The sequence below is a fragment of the Rhea americana genome, unplaced genomic scaffold, assembly GCF_003343005.1.
Source record: "Rhea americana isolate MKP2758 unplaced genomic scaffold, rheAme1 scaffold_4, whole genome shotgun sequence".
Lineage (NCBI taxonomy): Eukaryota > Metazoa > Chordata > Aves > Rheiformes > Rheidae > Rhea > Rhea americana.
Genome location: NW_028186534.1, coordinates 10,957,486 through 10,969,469, shown reverse-complemented (window position 1 = coordinate 10,969,469; position 11,984 = coordinate 10,957,486). Strand labels below are relative to the sequence as shown.

Here is an 11,984-nt window from a genome sequence, read left to right as displayed (position 1 = left end):
CCTGCTCCGCGCGCCGGAACCCCGCCCGCCGCGGCACCGCCCACGCCCGCCGCGCCCCAGCGGGTTGGCCGTCGCCGCCGTCAATCAAGCGCGGGCGGCCCGGCGTTCACCGCGCCCGTGCCGCCCCCCGCCATTGTGCTGTGTCATAACGGCCGCGGGGCGGAGCGCGGAGTAAGATGGCGGCGCGCCCGCCCCGCCCCGCCGCTGAGCAAGCAAAGGCCGCAGGCGCGGTGTCTTCTCCAAAATGACCTTTATTCAGATTTACAGTTTTACACGTATGTCCACAAACCTGTACAGACGTCTCTAAAAAGCCCAATGGTTGTTAATAGAGATGGGTATTGACAGTTATTAAATATTATAAAAATAAATCCATTTCACCAGAGCATTTTTGTCGCCAGCAGGCTCATGCAAGGTGGGCAAGGCAGACGCGGGGCRAGGAGCAGGGAAACTGCAATCGAGTAAGGCAAGAAGCTTCATAGAAGTAGAAATCAGAGTGGACTGGAATTCTGGATATAAGCATTTTTAATCTTTTCATGCTATAAAAACATACCAAAAGTCAAACCACGTGTTAGAAATAATGAGCTTTACATAATTTAAGTATTGCTTTATCATACAGGTGACCTAGGTCATGGGTGTTTTCATGAGCACAAGCCACAGAGTACAACCAAATGCCTGCGGCGCTCAGCAGGAGGTMTAGCGGGAGGGACGGGACGCTCGGGGGAAGCGCAGCCCTTGGCCTCCCCGCCGAGGAGGGACCGAGGGGCGGCTGCGCTCCGCCGTTAGACACCGGCCGCTTCGTCRCCAACAACGCCCTACAACAGCGGAGCTGAAGTCTTTTACAGCAGTTCAACTTTAGAAGAGATTTAGGAGATTTTTTTAACTTCAGAAAAATAAAGTCTCAGTGTTTTATTTCAAAGAACTGAGAATTGATTTTTAATTATTAGAATGAGATAAATACTGCTAATTAGTTGTTTTTCTTACTACTTTAGAGTATACGCTTCCTGTCATCATTAATCTAGGTACTAGTAATTATATAAATGCTTGATGTTTGAAAAAGCTGTTCTCAATCTGCAATATGACATTGGCCTCAAAGACAAACAAGAAGCTATACAGTGACTATAAGTTTTTCACTGCCACTATTTTTTTTTTACAGTAAAACTCCACTTATTCCCCTTCTCCAGTTAACATTTGGCTTCTTTTAGCACATAGTATTGTGCGGCTCCTGCTGCAGTAAGAATGTTCCCACCAAGACTCCCAGGCCCTTTCTTTTACCTTGCACATTTCAGAAATGAGTTCCACCAACTACGTGCCCTTTGCCATGACAGCTCTCAGTGTACGTTGGTATCATCCCACATTTCTTATATCCAATGTACTGCACAGCAACTGTTAAAGAATTGAGTCCACTTACATGCAGAAAGAGCAAAATCTGGGAAGGACGGGGGTGTCCAAAGCTCTAATTTAAATCATATTTGTCTATAAGCATCAAGAGGAACACAAAATGTAAGTGATCTGACACTGGCTCAGSAATAAAGCCAGAGTAATCTCCAACCGTTTCCTCGCCCTACAAAACAGTTGCCCTAGTATGAAGGTCACACTTTACAAAAACCTCTCTCTCACCATCTAGAGGTCTAAAGGGTGTTAAGGATTTATTATAATTTCTTTCTAGATGATATTTCTACACAGCTATATTAACATATACTAACACAGTTATTTTATATACAGTCAGTGTTTAATCAAGTTATAAAAGTGACATTCTTTTAAAAGGTGCAAAGTTATCAATGTTTTGACAAGTAAACTACTGAGGTGAGATCTGCATTTAAAATAAAACTTTTCCACTTTCAGAGTAATCAAAATTTTGTAGTATGCATCTCATGGCCAGCCAAACACATACTTTTCATCAGTGATGGAAAAATATTTTGTAAATATTTTCAATGAAGAACAATAAACTATATAGAGAATAGACTTGCAACCAAGACAGAATTTTTACCAAAAAAACCCAATACACTAATGGAAGGGGAGAAGGGGATAAAGAAAAAAATGGTCTTATTTTAGAGGTCTTCCCTCCCCTTTTTTAATACATGAAAAGGCTATAATGCAGTTTGGATTAAACATGCTGCTATGATCTTTTCATGTTTTTGCATAAAAGAGGTTAGGTCTTCCAAATTTAAATCTTGACTTAGATTTAATTTAGAGAGAGTTGCTAACCTGTACATTATTTCTTATAGAGTATTTCTTTAGCAAATACTATCATTTTTCCATTCTGGCAATTTCAATTTACACATAATGCTTTAAAAACAGTAGTATAACACTGGACATGCTATTTAGTTCAAAAAAGTTTTAAACTTTGATATTTTAAACCAGCTTAATATATGCATTCTTTCAAGCCTCACCTACATAAATGGTTCCCTACTATGCTTACAGTGAGTTTAGAAAGGGGGATACAGTATCTGTAAAAGCCATCACATTTTTACAGAAAAGCTGAAAGTATTTTTATGCTGTTCCATGAGGATCAGCAATCTCTCTTAAAAGCCAAGCGTCTACTGGGAACAAATATTAATTTGTTTGCCGCACATTTCCAAGTCTAGGTTTTATGCTCATTGCAGTCTTTCAGACAAAGTCCAATTTCTGGCAATAGAAAAAGGTTGCCATGACCACATTTCAGATTATGCCCTTATTTATTGCATTGAATTTTTACAGTTTCTCTTATTTTTCCAATGAAGAAGGCAACTAAATCCCAACAAAGTTAAAGTTAATCTGATCTTTAAATGCATGATTTCCTACAAAAACGCTTCACCAARGTGATGTTTTTCTTTTATTTTTTAATCCTTTGTCTGGGAGAAGCAATTCTAGAGCTAGTCTTTGGATGAAACCACAAGTGTTTGGGCATCACTTAGATCAATTCTTCCACTAATTCTTCAAGTTGCTGGTGCTTAACACCAGCAATGTCTGAATTACTGTAAACTTAGCTGCACTGCAGCCACTCTGCAGTTTCCCTGGTTATTAAATTAAAAGATTTCATTAAAAAACCCAAGCAACATTAAAATTAAAATTGTCTGACTTAAATTTTCCAAGCCTCTTTCCCCCTCTCAGAAGTGTATCATTTTGAAGGAAAATGAATGCATCAATAATTGATCTGTAGTTCAAAGAGTTCCAGTATTATATGGCTTCAATATTTCAACAAGGAACAAAAAAAAAAAAAAATCCACTTGTATGACTGCACGTGCTCACAAAATTTGAAAACTTGTAATAGGTATTAACTATGCCACAGCTTTAAATTGGTTCTGCTTTTTCACGACACAGACAACAGACATAACTTAAGACATGCAAACAAAAACATCCCCAAAATATGAATGTGGGTGGATATGTCTACCAAGTGCTTCCAAATAAAAGTTTAGTCTACAAGTATACACAGTGCCAAAGCTGCCAAAAGTAGTGCTGGAGATCTAAGGCTCCAAGTGGTAGCAAGCAATATTTTACATTATAACTACCTCAACATTCCTACAGTTATTTCTGAAGCTTCCTATATTTTAAGAACAGCATTTTACTTCAGAAAAAGCAGTCTTTTTTTTTTTAATGCACCCTTCCCTTCCCCTGTTTTGTATAATTTTATCACAGGTACACAGTTTAATACTCACAGTGTCCAAAGATTGTGAAGACTCTGTAACAGACAACTACAGTTTGAGAAGCTAACATTTTGTGTTTTGTTCCTGCTAGTCTTTGAAGTATTGAACCGGCTTGAGAGGGAGAGAGAGGAAGAGGGAGGGAGGGAGAGAGGGGCCAGAAGCTCCAATCCCCACGTAGTGCTACATACCATCTAAAAATTTCACATACATATCTTCATGGGGAATAGCAACAGTACTAACTGTAATCATGTTTGTATCGTACTAACTTTTCATCTCTATTCCAAGTTCCCCAAAACTCAGATTCTTCGCTGCTGTACTAAGTAACAAGGATATTATCTCTATTTATTTTATTAAAGTTACATAGTTTAAGGTTGTTACAAGCTCTACCAGATATGGCATATCTTTCTGGCAAAGAAACTAGGAAAAGAAAAGAACAACCAAAGATCATTTTAAAAATTAGTGAAAATTTGATGATTTTCAGCTTTTTGGAAATAATGCAACAGTATTTAAATATCTGGCAATCCAAAGTTAGCGATAATTAAATCCTCGATTGTTGAGTGATAGAATTTTTGTTAAAATTTACTTAGAAAAGCTGGCTTCTGCTATTAACAAAACCAGAGTAACTGGCTTAGAATGAAATCTAGTAACTAGATGTCCAGATGAGATGAGCTATTGGTTCAGTAATTTCAGTATATGTCTGGACAGTCTGAGAAATTTCTATCGAAATAGCCACCTGAGTACAGCCAATCTGGAGTCCCAGTGTATGGGTTACTGCCTTGATGAAACCATCTGCAGAAGTAAAACAAAGAAAATTGTTAAGAGTGAACAGTTATTAAAAAGGGGAAAAAAGCACTTTGCTCTTTCACAAGACATTCTAAAGAGACATTGATTTCTCTCAGAAAAAAAAAAGTCTATTATCTCCAAAGGTATTTAGAACATTAAGAGTACAGCATTAAACTTCYAATGTAATGGTAACCATCCTTGATTTTATATTTTTTAAAGTAAAGTCAAAAAGAGATATGAAATAGATATTTAAATTGCTGTCCCATTCTAAATATAAAGAATATATTGGTACTTTTGATCATGTATGATAATTTTCTGTAAAAAAGATGCCAAATCAGTTCCAGGATCCTTTTTGCAAGTCTGCCCAAACCAGAAAAAGTTTTGTTCTATGGAGCTGTACTTTGCATAGAATGGCAACAAATTCTCACTTTTTGACTATATTGACTGAAATCAATTTTATGTTCTCTAGAAGAGATTTTGAAACCCATTAACTAGGAAGAGTTTGTAGCTGTTCCCTCCAGCTTTTGTGAATAAAATGCTTTCTCTTCTGAATTTCATGAGATCATAGGAACATCCAAAAATTCTTGCCTCCGAAGGAGACACCTGCAGAAACTGGCCTGTGTGTACAACATTAGACTGCATAGCATTGGCATCTGTGCAAACAATCGGTTGCAGAAGTAGGAGCCAAATCACACTTTTCAATCATAGCCTGCGTCATGGAGTAAAGTCACTTAAATATGCAATCAAAAATCAATTTCTGAAGTAACCAAGCCAAAAAGTCATGACAGTTTGAAATTAAAGAGCCCCGGAAGGCTACAACATGCTACTCAACAGCCAAAAATAGTGCAGGAAGTATTTAAAGGGGAGATGATACTTAACATTTAATGCATTAACATAAAAAGATGACCTGTGGGGGGGGGGGGGGGGAAGGGGGGGAATCCAGCATTGCCATAGTTAATTATGGCAGGTTTCAGCATTTATTGTTAAGATAATTTCTCCAAGACAAAATTATCAGCAATTTACTTAATTTATTTAAACATTGACCCAGCAAATGCTGTGACACTACAAATTATGCTGTCCTACAGGAAATCAAGCACACATTGTCTTGAACAGAAACATTTCAGATAGTAAAACCAAACCACTCTAAGCATTAAATGCATACCCAGCTTCTTCCCCCTCCCGCCCCTTACCGTGTCTGCCACTCCACTTCATCTTTTGCACGCTCCTTGCGAGCAGCTCTTTGTTTCTCTTCTAGTCTCTCTTTTTCCTTGCTAGCCAGATCTAACAAAACATTTCAATAAGAATTGGTTATTTAGCAAAATAAAAACAAAAAAAGCAGAAAACAGGGAAAAGATTGCAGAGAAAGAGAGTATGATTCACTTAAATAAGAGAAAGCATTTGACAATCTCAGTCAAAAAACTAAAACCATCACTTCAGAAGGGTTGCTACTACAAATGCTTAGTAGAATCAAAGTTTTGGTGTTTTATTTCTCAGAAACACTACATCCAGGCAGTGGGAAAGAACACAGACTGAACATAACAAAATTGAACATTTTTTCACTATTTCACCATGTGCTTTTCCTGAAAAACTCCAGAGCAACAGAGCACATCTCTTCTCCACAGGTTTTCTCAAGACAAATTCTAGAGTAACAAAGCACATCTGTCAATTTTATCCAGCTTACTAAACATGCAATTGCACCATAATGCAGCATAGTAGTTTTTGGACTCTTTATCTTGGACACACTGGCTCTCCCAGACTTTCAGAAAGAAACAGACTTTATATATTGTTGAAAAGTATGTTCATTAGAACAGTGTAAAAAAAAATAAATAAGACAACATTAGGAATTAGAAACAGAACACCGTGTTGCTATATGAAACCACTTCCTTTCAATCATCCCTCTCAAACCTAGTATTTCCCCCAGCAAACACATACCCATGTTTCCATCTTCCATGTTTCTGATATCTGGACGCAGCCGACAATCAGTAGGAGCTAATATTGCTTCCATACCCTTTTCTARCTCATTGAGACTCACAGCAAAACTTGTGAAATTGTACATCTTAAAAAGAAAATTAAAAATAACATACAAGTTATTTTGGCAAAGTGGCATTAGGTTTCCTACACCAAATTGATATACCAAAACTTCTAAGAGTAATCACAGAGTCAAAAACGCTCCTCTGAGCTACCCCAAAAGTAGACTTTGGCTCATACAAAAATGCTTTTCTTCTTTTTGTTAGGGGGGGGGAGGGGAAGGGAAGAAAATCACACCTTTAATTTTTTAAGCAGTTAGAGGACCATGATAGATTTTCTCCATGTCTGATATTTAATATCATGCCTTTATAAAAGAAAAATCTCAAACTAGGAGACAAGTATTTTTTCCTCAAGAAAGCTGTATTCTTTGATTTTAGAAGACAATACTCTGGACTTATTCAGGACCATTTGGTGCAAAAAATCTTATTACAATTATGAGTTGAAACAAAGACACTGGACTCTACACTGAAGCAGCTACAGTCTGAGCATACGTTTTTTCTGTCAACTTTGACGTAGGAGTAATACGTTCTGACTAGGGACTACGCAGACAGCTTGTCATATTATAATTTTGCTCCTGCAGGAAAAATTGCCAGAGGTATCAATAAGCAGACATATCAACAGGATTTCCTTTAAACATTACTCATGTCCTCTTGCAAAAGTCACTTGTGATAGGAACACTCATCTTGATTGGAATAGTTACCTGTGATGAGTTTGGTGGCCTACAATTTATTCTCCAAAGCAATTTACTGCCTGGTATGAACTGCACTGTGTCTTGAACCTCTGGCATATCATCAGCCTCATCATTTTCAGATTTAATAACATCTTCACTCTGAAACAGAGACAACATTTGGCAGGGGAAAAGGGAAATCATCTAGAGTTTTACAGAATGACTGCTGAATCTGTTAAAATTCAAGGTTTAAAACACTCTCCAGTATTTCTGCCTTACCCCTTATGTTTGCTTTTCCTCACTCCATATACTGTTCATTTTCATTTTAATGTCTTGTTCCTACTATCACTGAATAGTCTCTCACCATCTATGTACAACTTCTTTCTGTTTTAAAAAATAAAGTAGTAAATTCACGTCTTTCAGGAATCTTCTCTCTAGCTTCCCTTCTGCCCTATCCCATAGCTTAGTTGTGTCTACATAACTATTACTTCTTTGGGTTGGAATGAGTTAAAACTAATTTAAACTAATTCCCACAATGGCAAAGGAAAGAAAATGAATAGGGTCATGTCTGCTTTTGGTTAACACTTCATCACTTGCAAAAAAATTTTGATGCTTGATTAGAAGACAGACATGCTCACACCTTTCTTCCAATCTTTGTTTTCCTGTGATCCAAATTCTAATAACTATTATCACTGCCAGTTTTCTCACTATGAAGGCTTTGTACTTATGTTTATGAATAGTGTATTTCTCTAAGTTCCTTTGTTCTCAGAATCAGTGATGCACTGTTATTATATTCATAAAATTAAGAGAGAGATTCTTCAAGAGGCTGCTCTCGGTAGACCAAGCCACAGCTGCCCTATTCCAGACTCTGTTCAGTTGTACATAATAAAAGGACAACAAAAGAGTTCATTTACAGCTCATCTGAGAGCGCAGTGATCTCTTATCCTCTCAAGCACAGAAAAGTCTTGCCTTTTTATCCCCACATCCCGGTTCAGACATTCTTCTAAGAAGCTTTGAGGACCTTTAGGCCTGCCATTGGAAAAGACAACGATGTCCTTGTAACTTAGATTTCTACAGTCTGCTCAGCTACTGATGTCTGAATAAAAATTTCACTATGGCTTCCAACAACCGTGTGAATCTTTGCAGAACCCTCTGACATTAAAACAGCGTGACATTCAACCACTGGTCTTATTTCTACTTACTTCTATTATTCTTTTMTTAGAGTGGGCTGTCACCTCACATTCCTACTGTTCTCAGTGCCTCCAGGGTGGCAGAATAACTACTTAGTTTTAGGAACAGAAGTATTTAAGAACACCTGACCAATTCTAGCTATTTCAACCTAATAAAAGCCACCTTTCTGCACGAGGACTCGCACCCCAACGAAGGTTATACAGATTCACACATGCACTGCCTAAGCTGCACTAAAGATTCAACAACTGCTCTTAAAAGGAAGAAGTATTTCCCAGCATTCTGGCCAGCATTCCCAAACTCAGTACTATAAAGACAGACAGTTGGATGAACATCAGCAGTAGCAGCAGTTTCACAAAGCTGGACTATAGTTTGAGTTTTTTGTGGGAACAAATAGGATGAAATGTTTAACTTTAGCACTTTGCTATTTTATTTTTATTCCACTGCTTGTTCCACTGATCTCAATCACTTTTGTGATGGCTTTATCTGTTTTGAGAAGAAAATACAATCTGGTTTTGAAACACTTGGGGGAAAGAGAGAGACAGCACAGAACACAAACACAGCAGAAAATAACATCATCTTCATAAAATGAAGAGGCAGTCGGGCAGATCACATACAAGCTAAGTACTCTGTCTATGTAGGAGCAGGCCAGACAACACAAGCTGCAGCACTAGATGCTTTTTGATCTTGTTGAACTACACAGGCCACAGATCATCTGACAGCTTCCCCAGCCTACCTGAAAATCTGTTTCCTCATATACTTAGTTCCTGCCATCAGCCTGATCTATAGAAAAGTTTGACTGTCCCTGGACATGAAAGGCTAAATTTTAGCTGTTCAGAGGATTCACTGTAAGAAACTACTTAAAGCCACAACAACCAGAAGGGAAGTTTCAGACAATGACCTCCCAGAGTGAYAATGACTGAGTTTTCTTCTCTCCTACCATTTTATATTTTTCCTCCTCTTTTCTTTCTGCCCAATGACATAGCTTATTTATTTTATTCAAGAATACCCTATTGAACAGACACAGTTTTACATGCTAGAAAATGGTTCCATACAGTTAAGATTCTAATTTAAACTCATTTGGTTTGWGTATTCATTTTTTAAAAAGACCCTTTCAGACTACTTTCCATGTTAACATCTGGTTTATTGTTAGATACTTCCCCATCTAAATATAAATTCAACAGGAAGGATGGAAAGAAAGAATTGATTTTCATAAGCTGAACAGAATTGTACTATTTTAAAAACTTTTTTTAAAAAAAAAAGAAAGTCAAAATAAAAATCTGCAACGTGACAGAATCCAGAACCAAAAAACAAGGCCTGTTGTTGCTCTTGACTCTTCTCATGTAAATGCTTCCCACACCCACCCCACGTTTGAGCCTCCTGAACTGAAGCTACCCATTATTAACTTTAAACTATCATTTTCATTTTGAACAAGCAACTAGGGCCTTCTGTTAATATCAGGAAATCCAGCAGTCCTCTGCTGAATCTTCCAACATTTTGTATTTTCCCATAAAGCATCAGACTCCTGCAGGAACTTAACTGAACAAGACACTCTGCTTAGGTGAAGAAAACTGAAAACTGCACAAGTTTCCAGACCTCCTTATTGTCAAGCCTCTCTACATGAGAGATTCTGAAAGGTCACGTCAACAAAACACATAACAGTACTACACAAACAAAAAAAAGCATATAGTTACATTCTTTCTTTAGAACCCCCAAATCCTGATATTTTCATGTCTGGAGTTGGCAACAGAACCACTTTCCTTATTCAAGGACTGGAAAACATTGACTTGGGAGTTGATATTTGATGACTTCTTGAACAAATCCATTAGCAAATGCTATTTCTGTGAGCTCTCTAAATACCAGCAGCTCTCACTAATGTCAACACAAGTTCAAAGTGCACTGCCATCTCATGGCTTTAACACTGCACACCACCAAATACAGGCCGCTTTAACTCCTCATTCACCACTACCTGCCCATTTTTGTAAAGATGATATTGTTACAAGGAGATATTTTCCTTTCATTTCTCCCTATCTAAAGAATTCTGACATCTTACCGGCTTCGGTTTCTTCTGCTCACCACCTCTCTTTTCATTCTTTTTGTAAGCTTCATATGTGGTGGGATCAGTGCACCATAAGCATTCTGTCCACTTGCCATAGATCACACATAGCTTCCTTTTGCTGTAGAGTAAGCAAAGGAGAGACTTAGCTTTTGCTCCTTCACTTCTATAAAGTCTTCTAAATTAARTCATACAAATTCTGATCCTTAGTAAATACACAACTTCCTACTTGGTTGAATTTTATTTTTGCTCACAGACTTCTTAGAAGCTGGAAAATTCAACTAACAGCAGGAAAGGGGTTCAGCTTCTTCCAGTCTTGCTAGTATTCAGTCCCGCATAACATCTTCATGAGTTAGTCGCATGCTTTTTTTTTTGGGGGGGGGGTCAATTAAAACATGAGTGTGGGCGCAGAGAAGTCAATAATTTTAAGACAAAGACCCAGAACCACACGACAGGTTTTGCCTTCATTAAAATTTTGTAATTATTGTATTCTGTGTTTTAAGCTAAAGATTAGAACTGTGAATATATTAGAGAAAATAAATCAGTTGCAACTACTCTGCATTCTCCCTGGATGCCTTTATTTCAAACCACTGGACTTTAGACTTCTCCTAATACAACTTGAAAAGTCAGTATTAAACCACTAAAATCGAGGGATTAATACTAACATAGAGAACAGAAATGGTTTCAATCTACATTGCTGTGAGCTTTGCATCTAGATTGGTTGTGGTCACCATTTCAGCATTAAAGAAATGCTATAGGGCTCAGAAACAGAGAAGCAAAGAGGCTGTTATCACTCACTTTTTGTCCTGGATGTATCCCTCTACTTTGTGAAGCTCTTTCCCGAACAGTCCACATGGTTTAAAATTTAGGACACATTTATCTCCAGTACTGTAAAAGAAACAGGAATACATTTCAAAAACAAAGAGTATGAATCTCTTAAACAATTTCCTGTGTAGYTGACAAAGCAAGCCTTTATATACACTAGTAAGTTTGTTTTCTTTATCCACACTTTAGTTTCTTTCATATACCTGGTTAACTCAAGGGAGGCAGAGGTATAGTTATTTTTCTTTAACTATAGTTTACTATCTGACCAGAGCATTAAAAGGCAAATAAATTTCAAAATTACACAAAACTAAAAAACACTAGTAAGAAAACAATGCAGATGTAAGATATTATAAGCTTGTGAAAACCATCTGAAAATATTAATAGACTTCTGAATTTCATTTATATCTAAAATTTACTGAAGACATTAGGAATAAAATGAATGCAGTCCTGCAGACTGCCTAATCCACACCATTAATACAGCGTATTTCAAATTAATACCAATTCACAACTAATTTTACACAAAATACACAGAACTTTTATGAATGGCCTACATAGGAAAACCAAGCTAAGTGTATTCAAACGTTCTCTTTAGATTTCCCTTCTCAGAAATTCTAATATTTTACAAACATACACCAGTATTGTATATCAGCATCTTCCTTACATCARCTTGTACACACATGTAAATACCTCACTTGAAGAGATTATCTGGCAAAGTTTGCCAGGCACGTAGCATACAGAGACCATTCTGGGTCTTTTATGGGAAMGTAACAGAAAGAATAGTATATCTGACATTGTAAGAAGTATCAAAACAGCA

At 37.3% G+C, this 11,984-nt stretch overlaps 1 protein-coding gene across 3 annotated transcripts in view; it reads right to left on the bottom strand.

The window, feature by feature from the left end:
* Positions 1 to 233: 233 nt before the first annotated feature.
* Positions 234 to 11,984, bottom strand: part of OSBPL2 (oxysterol binding protein like 2) — a 37,480-nt gene continuing 25,729 nt past the window's right edge. For all 3 annotated transcript variants that reach the window (XM_085314144.1, XM_085314147.1, XM_085314146.1), the window contains 6 exons: positions 11,144 to 11,233; positions 10,343 to 10,466; positions 7,135 to 7,263; positions 6,339 to 6,462; positions 5,597 to 5,687; positions 234 to 4,412 (listed from right to left, as the gene is read on the bottom strand). In XM_085314144.1, the coding sequence (XP_085170270.1) occupies positions 4,310 to 4,412; positions 5,597 to 5,687; positions 6,339 to 6,462; positions 7,135 to 7,263; positions 10,343 to 10,466; positions 11,144 to 11,233 (661 nt within the window). In that variant the 3' untranslated portion in view covers positions 234 to 4,309. The remainder of the gene's footprint in view (positions 4,413 to 5,596; positions 5,688 to 6,338; positions 6,463 to 7,134; positions 7,264 to 10,342; positions 10,467 to 11,143; positions 11,234 to 11,984) is intronic.